The sequence below is a fragment of the Bolinopsis microptera genome, chromosome 10, assembly GCF_026151205.1.
Source record: "Bolinopsis microptera isolate Bmic1 chromosome 10, MBARI_Bmic_1.0, whole genome shotgun sequence".
NCBI lineage: Eukaryota > Metazoa > Ctenophora > Tentaculata > Lobata > Bolinopsidae > Bolinopsis > Bolinopsis microptera.
The window spans coordinates 3,445,189-3,465,100 of record NC_087081.1 but is presented as its reverse complement, the minus strand read 5'-3'; the positions used below and the strand labels follow the sequence as shown (position 1 = coordinate 3,465,100).

Here is a 19,912-nt window from a genome sequence, read left to right as displayed (position 1 = left end):
AAAATCTAGCAGCTCAAAGTCTTCAAGCTGGTGATGCTCCTAAAGCTCCCTCTTACCTGCCACAAGCATCCTACCCTCCACAAGCATCCTACCCAGCTCCAGGGCCCTACCCGCCACAAGCATCCTACCCAGCTCCAGGGTCCTACCCGCCACAAGCATCCTACCCAGCTCCAGGGTCCTACCCGCCACAAGCATCCTACCCAGCTCCAGGGTCCTACCCGCCACAAGCATCCTACCCAGCTCCAGGGTCCTACCCGCCACTGTTGTTGGTTTATATTAGAGAATTGAGACTGATGAAATGAGGTGCCAAAATAGGGCAGTAAAATATGATAATTAGAATGTGATCTTGAAATTTATTCCCTGTCGAAAAGAGGATATATTTCAAAGTGTGCCTTATCTGTTTAAAGGTGACTCATGGATTGGCGCCGATGTACCTCCAGGAGTTGGTTCAATTGAATAGAAATGACAATGACATGGCTGTCAAAGAAACGAGACCAAAAACAGCATGCAATATACTTATGAAGATACCCAAGTGCTCTAAACTGAAGGCGACTAACAGGCGTTTCAGCAACTATGCAACTGAATCATGGAATTCTCTTCCTCTTGATGTCCGTAACATCGATAATATTGTGTCTTTTAAGAGTAAGTTGAAGAACTATTTGTATGATCAGTTATAGCCTGGTTAGGCTATTGCTAGTGGTTAGATCTTTTTTGTATAATTTTTTCGAGAATCCATTTCTTGTTTTTTGGTTTTAAGTTTTAACCAGTTGTTTTTTGTTCGGTGTGTTAATAAAATTTATTATATTGTACTACCCACTAGTCGAAAGTTTTGTTCGAGGAAATTTTAAAAATCAGTTATGTTTTCATTTTTCTTCATCATCTAGCTCTGTTATTATACTGTAGAAATTATGGATTTTTTTTTCAAGTTTAAAATATAAATAGATAATATTCTCGATAGTATTGCCTGAATAAATAGTATCTGGAGAGAAGATTTGTAGGATACAATACTTGAGTAGGAACAGTGTGCCTCGTGACATGTAAAGCTGTACAAGGTACTTCGCTGGATAACGCAACATTGTTCACACACGTTTCGTGTACTACTAGTACTAGTACTACCTACCTTCTTAGCTTAAGGGGGGGAGGGGGGGATGAGCCAATGGGTATTTTTTTGTGAAACTTGATTTTGAGTTTGCATACAGTTGACCAACAAACTAGGAACAGTTTACTGGGCCGCGCTCAGCCTGTCATTCCGCCTAATCTTTATGTTAATGAACATAATAGCCTGGGGTCCCCAGGTAAGGAACAGTGACCAAACTTTTGAGGGGGTCCAGGACCCCAACCGCCAAACGGTGCCCGCGGGGGAGCCACACCCATATTTGGTCCAAATTATGCCCAATTAATTTAGTCAAATACCCTGAACATGCCCAAAACCCAAGTTTAAGGTGCTTTAATTATAGCTAGTGGTCTCCTGAAATCGTATATGAAATTTAATCAAGATTGGACAAAAATGACTGAGTTATGAGCCAAAAACCATATGCCCATATTTGGGCATACGCACCAAATTTGGTAGATTTCGTCCCATAAATTGGTCAAATATCAATATTTTTGAATGAGACTTACTTTATATGAAAGATAAGCCCAAACTACACATTTTCTGTAAGTTATAGCTTTATATTTGTTTAAATGTGGATACTAAGGCGAAAATACCCCAAAAATAAACAAAATTGACCGTATCTTCGTTCGCGATATTCGCCGTCGCGGAATTGATTTCTAGTACAGACAGATCCGTCTAAAAAAATCAATCTGCTGACACTCAAAGCTTTCAGAGGTTTTTTGACGTTTTTGAGTCCCATTAGGTGCCCTTTATGGCTGACCAACTTTTTCCAAACTTTTCACATTGTCTTAAGCCAATTTTTGCCACTTTACCCACTTTTTTACCCACCTTTTTTGTTTGTCGAATATCTTTAGGTTGTGAACATCGTAAAAGGTTGCGGATCAGTTGAGTGTGTTCATATTATCAGGAAAAAAACTTTTGTTCAAACAATTTTTACGTCAGATAATAAGTTAATTGGATAATTATCAATTAACTAATTAGCAAAATTCTAAAAAAATTTTTAATTGGCTAAAAATGATCGGAATAGCTTAAAACACGGCGGAAAAGTAGTTTTTAGAAAAAATTTTAAAATTTTTCACTACATTTTTTTTCGAGACTTGGAAAAATTTCGAAAATTAAAAAAAAATTTTCCGCCAAAAGTGATCAAATCGCATGAAACACGGATAAAAATGGCCTTTCTAAAAAAACGTAGTGAATTTTTCGTTTCAAGAATACTTAAATCGCCAATATTTGTAGTTGGAGTTCAGTAAATCTCGGCAGATTTTAGTAATCAGGAATTAGTATTACCTAAACTTGAAGAGGTCTGAACTGAAAAACGTTAACCATACGATCGCGCGGCGATATAAGAGTTTCATAAACTAATTTTCACAGAAACTGCACCAATGGCACAGTCAAGATCGAAACGATAGCTGCTGTACTGTCAATTTATTGATTTCAATGATGAATCAGTGGGGTTAAGATAATCACATTTGTAATAAAATATAAATAAAACATCTCTGTACCGTCAATTGTGCTAGTCTAAACCAGCCTACCTGTATTACCCAGACCTCTTCTTTTCCTCGACAATCAAACCAAGTTGCTCATATCGCATTTGGTGGGGATGTAAGTAGTAATGCGCTTAGTCAATAAAGGACACCGTGATTTTATTAAAAGGAGATGATGAAGCAAGTATTCATGACACAAAGAAGAATGGTTGGTGGGGATTGGGACCCACTTAAATCACCTTAACACAGTGCCCTCGGTGTAAAATCAGCAAGGGTAACATACTGGCAAGGGTAAGATGTAGATACGAGTGACGGGCAAGGGGTAGTAAAGAACCCGGTAATAATTAATTCAGTGAAATATTCCACGAGAGTCAGGTATTTTTGGAAATTGCTAATAGAGACCTATTCTGATCAGGAAGGATTGTTAATGTTATTGAGGGTGTTGATTTGAAATCGGACGTCGTGAAGGTAAAAATACAGGTTCTTCCCGTAGGATATTCGGGGCTATGTTGATCAGCTCAGGATTAATGTGGGACAGATGGACGGGCATTGAAAAAGAGCGAGTTGAAAGCTTTCTTGTCTTTTCTTGCCTTCTTTGAGCCATGAGGCCAAGTAGACGTTTCGTGATAAACTGTTAAAACCTCTCCATACTGGGCCTCTTACGGGAGAAACGAGAAGTGTACGATATAGAATGTTTCATATACCTCATTTGACCAAAACCCATAATCATGGGTAGAGTGAACCGCTGCCAGTGTCTCTCTTTTCCAAACAAAAGAAAATGATATTAATTTGAGGAACCGTCCGCAAATGCAAATTGATACCGAGAATGAAATCGGTCGCTCGCTTTTCCCATCAATAAGCTTTAATACAATACGTAAGCCGTGAATGAATGGGAAAAGCGAGCGACCGATTTCATTCTCGGTATCAATTTGAATTTGCGGACGGTTCCTCAAATTAATATCATTTTCTTTTGTTGGAAAAGAGAGACACTGGCCGCGGTTCACTCTACCCATGATTATGGTTTTGGTCAAAATCATCTCTTTTTGATTATAATGTCAGGATAATTTACACAGTCGAAAACCTTAATAAGGAGGTAATTTCAACGATTTCGATATTTTACTTTGAAAACGTTTCCTTGTGTTTAGGTAGGCATATCTGTCAATAACAGACTGAATATAGCACTTATTACTCATTCAAGTTGGCATTAAATTCATATATATGCCATTTTAATATCGTGGGAAAGCAAAATATATTCGAAAATCACGAATGAGCAAAATTCTCACCTTTCGCACGTTGCAAACTTTGACGCGGACGTTGCGTGCGCATAAAATATTGAATCACCATAATTTTTGCATAGTGTTATTTAATATATAGTTGATAAGCATGAAAAGTTTCAGAAGATTTCAAAAAGAACTTGGATCACAACGTGACTCCAAAGTTGTAAAATCGTGAGAAATACAATTTTTAGTGATTTTAGCTATTTTAAATGAATTAGGGCGTGTCCCATGTGTGCAACTTTCGATTTTCAACTTTAAAACTAGCCTATAACACAATTTAGACCTTTAGGAAGCAAAATTGAGCTCCACAACCCAAGGGATGGCCCAACACCAGAGAATACCTAAATCAAACTTTAGTGTTTTTATAAAATTATTCTTCAAAAAAGCACAAACTACAATAGCCGAATATCTTTATGAAGGAGCAAGGTAGGAAAAACTTTCCGGTAGATTTTCAGAATGCTTGAACAATTATCTAGGTAAAATGTCCTCAGATTTGAATAAAATTACTCCTTAATGCTTTAAAATCGATTTGAAAGTTGTTATTTTGTCAAAAATCAAGTTTTAAAAACACTTAATTGATGACCGTCATCAAGTGATGAATGATGACGATAAATTATTTTTCGATATAATGTAAATTAAAGTATAAACAATTATCTTTAAAACCTGTGGTTCAAAATGACTGTATCTTTTATACTTTTGAATCTACGGACACTTAAATGTAGGCTACAATTTACTGCAAAAGCGTCTATATATATATATATATAGCTTCACGACAATCTGTTGTAAAAACAGGGGTTCCAGAAAAACCACCTTCCCGATACTCCTGCAACATGATAAATTTTTTTACAGTCGATTTGGACAAGGTCTAGACGCTCTGCAAAGTTTCAGATCTCTAACTCAATTTTAAACATGGTTTTTAAGGCACCTGAATATGGCGATTTTGGGTTTTTTACCTAATTTCGTATAAACACATAACATGCTGGCGCGTATTTTGCGCAAAATTTCTTAAAAACCTCCACATAACTATTTCTTATTCCTGTCATCTTTAACATTGAATTAGATGTTTTGAACTTAAATATACCTGCTGAACTACTTTCTGATGAGTCTTAATGCCTGGGAAAACAATAAAGGGGATATAATAGTATAGGGGGTACATAGTGTTGTGAATATAAGGGCAACGGTTATGCTTGCCAGCATTGTGATTAAGGGCCATAATATAATATACACGTATTGCATTGTGTCGTTTTGTGATTGAATACAGCTCGATATGTATTACTACTTACATCACCCACCAAATGCGATATGAGCAACTTGGTTTGATTGTCAAGGAAAAGAAGAGGTCTGGTAATACAGGTAGGCTGGTTTAGACTAGCACAATTGACGGTACAGAGATGTTTTATTTATATTTTATTACAAATGTGATTATCTTAACCCCACTGATTCATCATTGAAATCAATAAAATGACAGTACAGCAGGCTATCGTTTTGATCTTGACTGTGCCATTGGTGCAGTTTCTGTGAAAATTAGTTTATGAAACTCTTATATCGCCGCGCGATCGTATGGTTAACGTTTTTCAGTTTCAGACCTCTTCAAGTTTAGTAATACTAATTCCTGATTACTAAAATCTGCCGAGATTTACTGAACTCCAACTACAAATATTGGCGATTTAAGTATTCTTGAAACGAAAAATTCACTACGTTTTTTAGAAAGGCATTTTTATCCGTGTTTCATGCGATTTGATCACTTTTGGCGGAAAATTTTTTTTTAATTTTCGAAATTTTTCCAAGTCTCGAAAAAAAAATGTAAGTGAAAAATTTTTAAATTTTTTCTTAAAAATACCTTTTTCCGTGTTTTAAGCTATTCCGATCATTTTTAGCCAATAGAAATTTTTTAGGAATTTTGCTAATTAGTTAATTGATAATTATCAATTAACTTATTATCTGACGTAAAAATGTTTGAACAAAAGTTTTTTTCCTGATAATATGAACACACTCGATTGATCCGCAACCTTTTACGATGTTCACAACTAAAGATATTCGACAAACAAAAAAGGTGGTAAAAAGTGGTAAAGTGGCAAAAAGTGGCCTTAAGACAAGTGGAAAAGTTTGAAAAAGTTGGTCCAGCCATAAAGGGCACCTAATGGGACTCAAAAAACGTCAAAAAACCTCTGAAAGCTTTGAGTGTCAGCAGATCGGTTTTTTTAAACGGATCTGTCTGTACTATTCATTAATTTGGAAATAACTCAATCAGTTTTCACATTTTTTGCACGAAACTTTCGGAATCGACTCTAAATCGCATTTCCACCTTATTTTCGGAAGCTTAAATGTGATATTAGACACTGATCATGTACTGTGCACATATTTTAACATTTTTACTGCTTAACGACTGCTTTTCTTATTTACTGTATAAAAAATGGATTTAAAAATCATTTGCTGAAATAAAAAAAAATTTAAAAATTGAAAAGAACTTGTATTTTTTATGGTTTTGAATGCCCTTTGATCTGTGATCTAGCGTTCATAATCGTATTATAATGTCCGTTCATAATATTATGTTCGCTCATTTGATGTCCGTCCAAATAGGGTCCGATATAATAAGGTAGGTACTACTAGTACTACTAGTTGCACGACAATTGCTGGATTGTTCATAACGCATGAACATTGTTCACACACGTTTCGCGCGTGTACTACCTTCTTAGCTTAAGAATTACAGTGAATGTGATATAGACTTTGAGTAGGTAATATTAGGACATGATTGGATCTTGTGTCTGTGATATTTACTGGGCCGCGCTCAGCCTGTCATTCCGCCTAATCTCTATTCGTTTAACAATATTATTTAAAGCCTGGGGTCCTCAGGTAACTGTGATATATAATTATAAACTTAAAGTAAGAATAGCTCATCGCATGTAATCCTAAACAAGCTTTAGCTAGTATATTTTGTACTACTAGCTTACAAGAAAAATTAGGCCGTGCACCATCGACCGTAAAACGCGCGCACTGACCATTGAATGGGTTTTTAGCTCGTATTTCTATTCGGCCAGCACATTATCAATTATTTCGGAAACAATAAAAAAGTCTAATTAAAATAATTCCTAAATAACAATTTTGTTGAAATTTTGTCATTTTACGTACACAGTTATGTTTTAACGATGAAGGTTTTATTTAAGTATTCCTTGCTACACCATACACGTTGTATACCTCTCGTGCACGCGAAGCCGGCTTTGCGCGCGCTCAAATCGATACTTTTTATCGCATAAAAAACATCAAATTGATGTTTTTTTATGCGGTAAAAATTGTGTGATCAATCACAACCAAAGTTATAAATAGTCATAGCGCAAATTTTAATGTGAGCTAGTTATGACGTATCATTAATCATGGAGCATGACAACGCACGTTGACCATTGTTAATGGTCTGGCCCGGCGCGCGCTACTTCGTAGCACTTGCCGTCGGGCCAACATTTCGAGAAGAAAGCGACGCGCGCTACTTCGAAGAAATTTAGACGACTAACATCCGTCAACAACGCACGTTGCTAATCTGTTCTTGCTCGCGCTTAACGGGTGATACTGATACTGATACTCGTTTGACATACGTTGCATGCCACTTTACGCGCGCGAAGCGCGCGCCGCCGAAGGCGAAAAAATAATAATACAAAATAATAATATAATATCTCTGACATGATATTGGGATACGAATCATGTATCAAATACTCGTAAAATATTTGTTCCGATTATCATCAGGACCGTCGACAAGTCCAACTCAGCGCGCGTCCTGGTAGGTTATAAACCTACAAAGTCGCGCACGTGCATTTTTATTGTCTGTTGTCATACGTTGTAGCGCAAAATTCTAAAATTGCTATAGCCTATATATATATACTATTCCTATCCTATTTTTACAACCCTGCTAAAAATAACGAGGTTTCAACTCCATTTGCGAGCTGAAATTGGTGACACCAGAGGGTCTTTTTCAGATCCTCTGCTTAGAAATAAAATGTTGATTAATATAACGCAGTCAACAACTTTGTACAGGCATGGTTGACACTAAACGTTTTTAAAATTCAGGCTGTGGCCAAGCTCAGAGCGCGTGCTAAATTTGAAAAACTCAAAGATTTTTGCCTCCTCATGAACAATGAAGAAAATCATTCCTTCACCCCTGGCTTAAACCTTGACCATTGTTAATGATCTGGCCCGGCGCGCGCTACTTCGCAGCTCGTGCTAACATTTCGAGAAGAAAGCGGCGCGCGCTACTTCGAAGAAATTTAGACGAGTAACATCCGTCAAGCTTAAACCTTAATCCTAACGAAAAATTAGACCATCTTCCTTATCACTTATAATTTAAATTATATTGTCATGTCACGTTCAACCGAAACGGTTTTTCTTGTAAACATCGGCCCTTAACCCACCGCTCATTTCGAGGAAACAAAAAGAAGAGACCAAATACTTAGGTATAAGGTAAAGAAAATTATTGAAATCAACAAAATCATATTCATATCGTCACGAAGATAATGTACAATTTTCAAAAATAAAATGTAAAACCAATTTCTATAAATTCAACAGATCCGCCCTTGCAACGTATAACTATAAATACTTCCGTCTCTCAGAATAAAATGGCAACAATTTAACCACTCTACGGTCAAAGAGCCATAAATAATCCAAACTCCACTTTCAGCAGGATAGCTTAATGAGTTGTCTCGCCTTAAAACTAAAAAATAATCTGTTTTTAGCTTCAGGTAAACAGTAATTGCTAAGGAGATACAAAATCTTGTCCATTTGTCCGACCAACTAATAATCAGAGCTACAAGCTAGGACCTTTCTAATTCATTCAGATTTTTCTTTGCGACAACCGTTTTAGCCTCTTGTTTCGGGCCAACGGATTTGATTGTAAATCAACAACGTCTTTAAGTTAAACTTCTTTATCATACCACTAACTGACTAACCAGGTATTTAGGGGGATTTGAATCAATCTGAGAAAACCTAGATCAAATGAGTTATTAACCAGAGAACGTTATAGGGTCCCTACTAACATACTGTCAGTGCAGAGGATTTTTACAATGTACACGTATAATAGTAGGCATGTGGGGGGGGGGGGGGGGGGGGGGCCAATGACTACCGATGGAGACTTTTGGGGACTAAAAATCATGGGGACTAGAGGTCAGCTCGTTGACGTAATTCACCATTTGTCCCCATAAGTCCCCAGAATTTTTGACAGTTATTTATGGTTTTCAAGTTAGTTTAATAACGATACGATCGAGATGTTTTGTCCAAGATAAGGGTAGGATAAATCTAAATGGAGACTAATGGAGACTTTTGGGGACTAATGGGGACTAAAAATCATCTAAATGGGAACTAATGGAGACTTTTGGGGACTAAAAATCATGGGGACTTGGGGTAAAATCGTTGACGTAATTCCCCAAGTCCCCAAAAGTAGTCATTGGCCCCCCCCAGGCATGTACACGTATAATAGTAGGCATGTACACGTACATATTTTGTACATGTATAATAGTAGGCATGTACACGTACATTTGTACACGTATAACAGTAGGCATGTAAACGTACATTTGTACGCGTATAAGTTAAGGCATCTGGAAATGGGGATGTCTAGGCTTCTTCCTTAGGAAGCTAGTGCTACAAATATTTTTTGGCGTTAGTGAGGATCCAAAAGAGCAGTTCTCTGCCAGATAGGTATCTGAAACACTTTTTTTCCCTAACTAAAGAAATAACACAATTTGGAGTAAAATCTCTCGCATATAAATCGCGACACAGGCGAGAATCATAACGATCAAAATAAAAGTAAACCTCGTATTATTATCTAAAACGCTATTGCAGGGAGTTTAAAAAGTCTAAAATTAAAATTACCGAAAAAGTTTGATTGGCTTAAAACGGTGTAATAACAATCAACTGCTACAGATCTATTTTCACTGTGACAAACTTATTCGCAACAGAATTTCGGACCGCGCTGCAGCTTTTGGACACTGTGTACAACTGATAACGGGAATGGAAAAATAATGCGCGCGCACACACGTGCAACATCATACCGGTAGCCCTAGATATCGGACAAAACTTAAATAACTTGTCACAGCGAACCTGGGGTCATGTGACCAAGAAATCAACGGTGCTTTAATAAAGTTCAGATGAAGAACACGCATCAAACATCTTAACAAATTTAACAAACTAGCTCAGCAAAAATTATAAAGAAAATATTACAAAACTTAGCCAAGCTCAAACATCCTCTAATCAACACTACACATGTATTCTCAATCAACATTAGAATTTTGAGGTGCCCTCATCTCAGTTTCTCGCAACGAAACTCTGCAGGATTTTCTGGCCATTTCCTCATTCTCACCGACAATGTCCACAGCTCGCTGTATGTCTGTCTCTCTAAAACCCTCCGCAAGCAACCTATCTTTTGTCGTCACAGGTAGTTGGTTGTTGTGGGGAGACGACATGTTGTTAATCGGTTGGTTCTCGTAGATGTCGTCACCACCCTGTGACGTAACACTGTTCACATGTTCTCCTCCCTCGAACAGGGACTGGTCCGGGTCGTACATTGAGGTGGGTCGGAGGGCTATGTTGAGGAGGGGCGAGGTGGATTTACCACCAGACATTGGTGACGTCAGCAGCTGTTTGGTGACGTCATCAGTGGGGGTTGGTTGTTGTTGCGGGGCTTCGACGTTGCAGTACAGGTCGTTGTTTTCCGTGGTCGTTACTTTTGGGAGGGAATCGTCGAATTGGCCTAAAATATATAAAATTTAAGCTTTTAAAAGATATAATTTAAGCTCTCAAGTAGAGGGTCGTTCACATTTTACGTAATCATTTTTTGGATTATATAACCCCTAATTATATAAGCTAATTAGAAGCTTAAATTGTAAGCTAATTGTAAGCTGAATATAACGGAGACTGACCAGCATCCCATCCACTTGGAGCCACAGTAAATAGGTCTGCATCTGAGAATTTTCCTCTACTAACAGTACCATTATTAAGGTCCTCCTCTACATTATTATACGTATCTTCTGACTGGATCTAAGAAATTAGGTCATTAACTAATTAGGAGTTTTATAGTTATGTAATTATTATGACATAATGGTGATACTTTTATTTTCAGCATTTTCAGAGTGAGATGAAATTAATTTGTGCCAAATAGGTTATATTATTAAGATCATTGTGGTACTGATATATCTTAAGGATATTTCCGCATGCATTTGAAAAAAAATCTCAAGAAAAGCGTGCAATAAAGATTGTTGAAGATGCATCTAGAATCTAAATAAGACATCAGAGAACGTGAGTCATTCAGTTTGCTTATGCTAATGCCAAGAAGTAGATGAAAGAAATGTCAGGTCAGTAGCGTAACCATAGTAACGGTCGTGTCTTGAGTCATCATGCTTTGTATCATGCGCGATGTTTAGCTAAAATCCATGCTGGATCGCAGTGGAATTCATGTTGGACCTCATTAAAATCCACTTGAAATCTCCCAAATCATATCATGTATGCATTTCGATTTACCTCAACTGACCGAATCATGATATCCTCACTTTTACAATGAGAGTTGGTGGGTATGTGTACCTGCCACAAGAGTTTCACGGTTCACTGCAGATCATGCATATAATAAATAAGGTGGGGTGCCAACAAATAAGGCGGGGTGCTAGCATTAAACCCACAAAACCGGGGGTGGGGGGGGGGAGCACTACACTTTTTTACACTAATTTACATTAAAATAAATTATTGCCAGTCAAAGGTCAGCGTGTGTGTGTAATTGTATTGCACGAGCGATTTTTGATCGCGCCCTGAAGTCGAATCTAAAAGTCTATCTTCTCCTACTTTTTTTTGAGCAATCACTAAAGTGTAGTGCACTCCCTCCCCCCCCCACAAAATCCGCCGACACGGAGGTCGGCGTTTGATGGATTTGGGGGAAGTTCATACTTGCGGGGGGGGGGGGGGGGGGGGGGGGGGTCAATGGTCATACGTCCCGCCTTATATAGTTGGGAATATTCTCCGAGTGTTCGCCATTGACCATCAAAACAGTGAAAATATTTAACATGCACATGCAGATGACACGAACTAAAGACGTCGCTGCTATCAGGGAGGCATCACACAATAATGTGAGCAATTAAGCCGTAGTACATACATATCACATTGCGATGGAAACTGCATTGCGATGAAAACTGCGATAAAAAGCCGCACATCGCGCATGTTTTTATGTTATATGAGCGGCTTTTTATCGCAGTTTTCATCGTAATACAGTTTCCATCGTAATGTAATATGTATGTACTATGGCTTTATGTGACCAATAATGTTACGCCTCCTCTATGACAACACGTGAGTTTCTCTACCTCAGAAAATATGGTCATTCGTTTGTCAGCCGGTTCGGTTATAATGTTGTCGGTGTATTCCGCTGTTCTATTTCCATAGTATTCCACCTTTGAAAAATTGAAGGTAGAATTTATTTTTATTTAATTAAACTTGATTGTTATTTAAAAGGTGGAGCATATAAATTTCGCGTGACAAATTTGACGAATTTCATTTAAATCATTGGTAGCTTGGTTTGCCAGCGTTCTCTGTCACGAGTATAAGGCATATGCTCCACCATTACTTCCCCTTAAATCCTTATGTATGACGCACTTGAATAATGTATATAATAATTGGTAATGGTCAAGTCTTTTTATAATTGGTTTTTTAGCAACCATGGCATGCGATCTACGGTCTCGCAGGCTAAGGTTTCAGCTTCTAACAGCAAAATAAATTACTCGGCGAAAAATACTTTGATTAAAATTTAAAACTGATAATATTTTCCTTGGAAACATTCGCAATCTAATAAGCTTACGTTTGCATAGTTCGTTAACCTTTTCTCGGCACCATCTGAAGAGTTCACCAGTTAGAAACGTAAAAAGTTTTACTATTTAAGTTCGAAAGTACAACGTGGACTAAACTTTTAGATTTTCTGATACCAACTAACAAGAGCAGACCATTCTAACCATATCAAACCACACTATAACCAGCTATATACTTTTAAAATTCATATTGTATACTTTACTCCGTAGACACTTTCACATTAATTTCTTGGCGTCTCAAAAATACTGAACTTCCAAACATTCCAAATTCCAGCAATTATTAAAATCCGGCCTTCAACTAATTTTCCAGCCCTAAACATATTATTGATGAGTAATCAGCGACTGCTTATGAATTATAAATTCAGCTCATCTTCACAGCTCAAGTGTTGTATTAATCAATTGGTCTACAGCGGATCATTCAATTATAATTTTGCCAAATTTGGAAACTGTTCTCTCACAGCATTATAATTGTTACTTCAGCCAGCTTATCTAAGATTTCGGCCGTTTAATCAAGCAAAATGGGTAAAACAATCAGTGGATGATAATTAAATCCAACCGTTTTGTAGCTAGGAGCATGGCAAGCTGCAAATTTTGATCTTCGATTTTCACACAGACAAGTCTGGTTGAGCTAAGTCGAAAGTGGAAGCGTAAGAGCGAGGTGGCAGGAGAGCTGGTGGCACACAGCAGAGCTGCAGGAGCCATCACCTTCACGAGGACCAGTGTCTCCTTCAGTACGACCATTGTCTCCTTCAGTAGGACCATTGTCTCCTTCAGTACGACCAATGTCTCCTTCAGTAGGACCATTTTCTCCTTCACCACTGTTATCTCCCGGTACAGATTCTGATACAAGAGTTTCTTCTTTAGCCACTGGCACCACATCTTGGTTTACTGGTTTGTCAGCAGTGACGTTACCCTTGCTGTTCGGATCCTCCATGGTACTAGTCCTACTGGTATCCGCCGAACTGGACTCCCCACTGATATCAACATTAAACTCCACCTCCTCTGGCATCATGCCATCAAATGAGTCAGACCTGATGAACGCTGCGTGGTTCAGATTAGTAGAACTGACCGGAATCTCATCCTCTGTTTCGTATATGATCACGTGGTTCTGCTCGATTGATTTGGGAAGGGTTCCCGGGATGGGAGCGGAGGGGAGTGGGGGAGGGGAATCACCAGGCGGTAGAGTGGATGGTAGGGGTGGAGGTGAATCTTCAGGTGGGAGGGTAGAGGGAAGGGGTGGTGGTAGAGTTGCGTCACGTGGTGGTAGAGTTGGGTCACGTGGTAAAGTAGTAATCGGGGGAGGAGGTGGAGGGGCTGTTCCTCCTGTTAACGAGGCATTAGGAGGTAAAGTGGGGGGTGGAGCCGAGGGAGGGAGCGGTGGAGGGGTTGAGCTGGATTGAGGGATTTGAACTTCTCTAGCTGGTATTGGAGGAGGACCCGCTCCTGGAATCGGAGTAACGGGAAGAGGGGGAGGTTGGGGTTTCAAGGAGGAGAGAGTACCCTGAGTAGTCATTACTTCTCGAACTTTCTTGGGAAGTTTTGTGTCTTTTGGTGATAAACCCATGCTTATTAATGCTTCGTTCCGGTGCTTCAAATCCTTCTCACTCAGTTCTTTCTTACATTTAGGAGACCTCGGGGGCCGGAGTGGCTTCTTCTTTTCTTTAGGTGACAGCAAATTCTCAGTGTCACCCAGTCCAAGGTTTTGAAGCACCTCCTTCTTCAACTCTTCGCTTGATTTCTTCTCCTTCTTCTCCTTCTTCTCTTCTTTAGTTTTCTTCTTAGGTTTAGGAAGCGGAGCGTTTCCTCCGGATAAACCGAGGGCCCCAAGAGCCTCGTCACGCTCCTGAAGATCACGATTTGAGGACATTTCGTCGTCACTGGTGTCGTCACGTGGTGTGTCACGTGGTATCGGAGGTAGCGGGAGTTCCGGTGGCAATTGAACCGCGTTGCCTGACAAGGGGATATTACAGTAACAATAACTCATCTGTTTCAACTCTTCTGACACCCTCATATTGCACACCAGCTTACTAAACGTTTAGGTTAGTAGCCTGTGTAAAGATACCAGATAAACTTCTCGAAATGTTTAGAAGTTTACGCTGGACACTTAGCTTTGGGCCCACTATATTAACCAGATGACCATCACAAATGATGACAAATAAGTAGCCGACACTCAGTAACTATCAAGATTTCAAGGGCATGAATATTTGCAACACTACGACAATAACTTTCTTGTATATACATAATATTTACAGTATAACATTAGAACCCACCTAAGTTATAACTTATAATTTGTTGAGAATTTGTATGCGTACCAGGGCCAACTGAAGCACTGTGAGCACATGCTTCACATTGTCTACTTAATGAACTACTTAGTACACGTGTAAAGTACAGAGAGCTGCTATAAAGGCGGGGTAACTAACTTAATGTGTCAATGTAAAGTGTTCGTGTCCTCCTTTAGACAGAACACGTATATCTATTCTAACTGATGAGGGCCACAAAGAACAAAGAGGCACCAGATACTGAGATACACGATACATTCACTACAAGAGAGGGGCCTTGTTTAGGACTCAGGAGGAGGGGTCAGGTCATTGGGAGCAGGTAGATTAACTCCATCCTGAGTAATGACCCCCGTACAACCAGGTAAGAACCAGGCACAATCCTGGAAATTATCTGGCTTATGACTCCAAAACGCGCAGATAAAGGGCCTGAGAGAATGGGGTTGAAAACGCGCAGTTAAAAACGAAAACACAAAAAACAATGCACTGCACATTCTGCTAAGTCAAGTTTTCCCCAATTTGTAAATAGAGATTTACCATGAACCATTTGCCTATAAATATCAAGTCGGCAAGATCGAGTACATAATCATGATAATGTGCTTGGATCATCTACTACAACATCAATACTATACATCACTGTTGCGTCACTAAGCTAAATCCAGCACATGTATAGATCCTTAGTGTAATATGGGATGGGCCACATTTAACAACATCTGTCCACATATTGTGACCTTTAGGTACGCTTACTTACACAGTACATACGCAGTACACAGTACATACACAGTACATAGTACATACACAGTACACAGTACGCTTACCTCCAGTACTTCCAGTACAATTCCTACCACTGCTAATTTCTGCAAATCTTGACACCCTTAAAACCAACAGGAACAGCACACAATGACATAACATTAACGCTAAACACAACATTATAATCACCTGGCATAGGAATATCATCCCACTTGGTCTTTAAATCAGTCAGTTCGTCTGTCAGTTCGTCTGTCAGTTCGTCAGATGCCTGTCTTCTCAATACAGGATCTGAGTAAGAGTCTGCCACACAATCATAAGGGGTCTCCAACAGATTAGCCACTATATCATAAAGCGGATCAGATTGAGAAGCTGCTTCAGAACCAGCACTCCCTGCTTCCTCCACCTCATAAAGCGGATCAGATCGAGAAGCTGCTTCAGAACCAGCACTCCCTGCTCCCTCCACCTCATAAAGCGGATCAGATTGAGAAGCTGCTTCAGAACCAGCACTCCCAGCTCCCTCAGCCACCTCAGGACCATGGCTGTTGTCGTCAAACAGGGAGGTCCTGGAGACGGAACGTCCGGTGAAGCCAAGGGGCTCCAGGTTCCATGAAGTGTGAGATTCCTCGTCCTGTTTGTCAGTTTTAGAGCCTGTTTGTTCGTCAGTCAGGTTGTTCATGTATAATTCATCTACCACCTCGCTCAAGTTATTCATATACAAGCTCTCAGATAGAGTATTGCCACCTTCCGACATGCGTCTATTGGAGAATTTGATACCCGTGGAAGAGGTGCTACCGTCGTGACCAGTGGAAGAGGCGTCATCCTCAAACATGGAAGATCTATTGAGAGAGAAAGACGGGACACAAAACGAACGGCGCTGAGAGGGGGGAGTACCTTCAGGGGTAAAGAGAGAGAGTTCGGTACCGCGAGCTGTAGTGGGTTAGTTAGTTAGTTAGTTAGTTAGTTAGTTTGTTAATTAATTAGTTAGTTAGTTAGTAAGTTAGTAAGTTAGTAAGTTAGTAAGTTAGTAAGTTAGTGAGTTAGCTAGTTAGTTAGTTAGTTAGTTAGTAAGTTAGTCAGTTAGTTTGTTAGTTAGTTAATTAGTTAGTTAGTTAGAACTTAGTTAGTTAGTTAGTTAGTTAGTTAGTTAGTTAGTTAATTAGTTAGTTCGTTAGTTAGTTATTTAATTAGTTAGTCAGTTAGTTAGTTAGTTAGTTAGTCGACCGCGACCGGTTACCTGTTAGCAGAAAAGATGTTGAACCACCGAAACAAAGACGAGGACTAATGAAACAATATTACAACGACACAGCTGAAAACATAGAACCCGTCCTAACTCCTAACCGGTGCTGGGTTAAGTAACGTGACATATCCTAAGGTGCAGGGCTAAGTAACGTGACATATCCTAAGGTGCAGGGTTAAGTAACGTGACATATCCTAAGGTGCTGGGCTAAGTAACATGACATATCCTAAGGTGCAGGGTTAAGTAACGTGACATATCCTAAGGTGCAGGGTTAAGTAACGTGACATATCCTAAGGTGCAGGGTTAAGTAACGTGACATATCCTAAGGTGCAGGGTTAAGTAACGTGACATATCCTAAGGTGCAGGGTTAAGTAACGTGACATATCCTAAGGTGCAGGGTTAAGTAACGTGACATATCCTAAGGTGCAGGGTTAAGTAACGTGACATATCCTAAGGTGCAGGGTTAAGTAACGTGACATATCCTAAGGTGCTGGGTTAAGTAACGTGACATATCCTAAGGTGCAGGGTTAAGTAACGTGACATATCCTAAGGTGCAGGGTTAAGTAACGTGACATATCCTAAGGTGCAGGGTTAAGTAACGTGACATATCCTAAGGTGCAGGGTTAAGTAACGTGACATATCCTAAGGTGCAGGGTTAAGTAACGTGACATATCCTAAGGGGCAGGGTTAAGTAACGTGACATATCCTAAGGTGCTGGGTTAAGTAACGTGACATATCCTAAGGTGCAGGGTTAAGTAACGTGACATATCCTAAGGTGCTGGGTTAAGTAACGTGACATATCCTAAGGTGCTGGGTTAAGTAACGTGACATATCCTAAGGTGCAGGGTTAAGTAACGTGACATATCCTAAGGTGCAGGGTTAAGTAACGTGACATATCCTAAGGTGCAGGGTTAAGTAACGTGACATATCCTAAGGTGCAGGGTTAAGTAACGTGACATATCCTAAGGTGCAGGGTTAAGTAACGTGACATATCCTAAGGTGCAGGGTTAAGTAACGTGACATATCCTAAGGTGCAGGGTTAAGTAACGTGACATATCCTAAGGTGCAGGGTTAAGTAACGTGACATATCCTAAGGTGCAGGGTTAAGTAACGTGACATATCCTAAGGTGCAGGGTTAAGTAACGTGACATATCCTAAGGTGCAGGGTTAAGTAACGTGACATATCCTAAGGTGCAGGGTTAAGTAACGTGACATATCCTAAGGTGCAGGGTTAAGTAACGTGACATATCCTAAGGTGCAGGGTTAAGTAACGTGACATATCCTAAGGGGCAGGGTTAAGTAACGTGACATATCCTAAGGTGCTGGGTTAAGTAACGTGACATATCCTAAGGTGCTGGGCTAAGTAACGTGACATATCCTAAGGTGCAGGGCTAAGTTGAACAACACCAGCTGATAGTCGTACAGTATCATGTAGAAAGTAGCTAGTTGCAAAGGACAAACATTAGAAACATATTCTACTGGCACTGGTAGTAGACTAATGCAGTATACATGGCTGATGGAATGGACTCAGGACAGTAGTAGTTACGAACAGCTGTGACTAATAGTTAACAGCTGCACTGGTTCCTCATTTCCTGGTACCCAGGTACTGTAAAGCAGGTCATGTTCTGAAGTTCAAATACTACTGTAACACTACTACTGTAATACTACTGTAAAACTTCTTCTGTAACACTACTACTGTAACACTACTACTGTAACACTTATTCTGTAACACTACTACTGTAACACTACTACTGTAACACTACTACTGTAATACTACTGTAATACTACTGTAAAACTACTACTGTGATACTACTATAATACTACTGTACCACTACTACTGTGATCTAGATAGTCATAATCATTAGTATCGACATGAATAGCGAGTCCATGAAATCGGTACCAAGAATCTGACAATATCTCATTAACTGATCAGTGATCATGAATAATAATAATTCATAGCCTGACATTACCTGGTGCACCAATCCCTGTGCGTGGGACAAAGAGAACAAGAGACTAGCAAGCTAGGTAATGCTAGGTAAAGCTAGGTAATGCCTGACTAGCAAGCTAGGTAATGCCTGACTAGCAAGCTAGGTAATGCCTGACTAGCAAGCTAGGTAATGCCTGACTAGCAAGCTAGGTAATGCCTGACTAGCAAGCTAGGTAATGCCCGACTAGCAAGCTAGGTAATGCCTGACTAGCAAGCTAGGTAATGCCTGACTAGCAAGCTATGTAATGCCTGACTAGCAAGCTAGGTAATACCTGACTAGCAAGCTAGGTAATGCCTGACTAGCAAGCTAGGTAATGCCTGACTAGCAAGCTAGGTAATGCCTGACTAGCAAGCTAGGTAATGCCCGACTAGCAAGCTAGGTAATGCCTGACTAGCAAGCTAGGTAATGCCTGACTAGCAAGCTATGTAATGCCTGACTAGCAAGCTAGGTAATACCTGACTAGCAAGCTATGTAATGCCTGACTAGCAAGCTAGGTAATGCCTGACTAGCAAGCTAGGTAATACCTGACTAGCAAGCTAGGTAATGCCTGACTAGCAAGCTAGGTAATGCCTGACTAGCAAGCTAGGTAATGCCTGACTAGCAAGCTAGGTAATGCCTGACTAGCAAGCTAGGTAATGCCTGACTAGCAAGCTAGGTAATGCCTGACTAGCAAGCTAGGTAATGCCTGACTAGCAAGCTAGGTAATGCCTGACTAGCAAGCTAGGTAATGCCTGACTAGCAAGCTAGGTAATGCCTGACTAGCAAGCTAGGTAATGCCTGACTAGCAAGCTAGGTAATGCCTGACTAGCAAGCTAGGTAATGCCTGACTAGCAAGCTAGGTAATACCTGACTAGCAAGCTAGGTAATGCCTGACTAGCAAGCTAGGTGATGCCTGACAGAACGACCTGGAGGCTCCAAGCATAGTCTAGATACTCTAGGTATACAATACAACAGGGGTGTACCGTGT

General features: G+C 39.7%; 1 protein-coding gene across 4 annotated transcripts in view; it reads right to left on the bottom strand.

Moving 5' to 3' along the window:
* Positions 1–8,317: 8,317 nt before the first annotated feature.
* Positions 8,318–19,912, bottom strand: part of LOC134821785 (E3 ubiquitin-protein ligase CBL-like) — a 40,816-nt gene continuing 29,221 nt past the window's right edge. For 3 of the 4 annotated variants that reach the window (XM_063832557.1, XM_063832560.1, XM_063832558.1), the window contains 5 exons: positions 13,400–14,644; positions 12,688–12,722; positions 12,197–12,283; positions 10,772–10,889; positions 8,318–10,602 (listed from right to left, as the gene is read on the bottom strand). In XM_063832557.1, coding sequence (XP_063688627.1) covers positions 10,124–10,602; positions 10,772–10,889; positions 12,197–12,283; positions 12,688–12,722; positions 13,400–14,644 — 1,964 coding nt within the window. In that variant the 3' untranslated portion in view covers positions 8,318–10,123. The remainder of the gene's footprint in view (positions 10,603–10,771; positions 10,890–12,196; positions 12,284–12,687; positions 12,723–13,399; positions 14,645–19,912) is intronic. The other variant, XM_063832559.1, reaches the window with a different exon arrangement.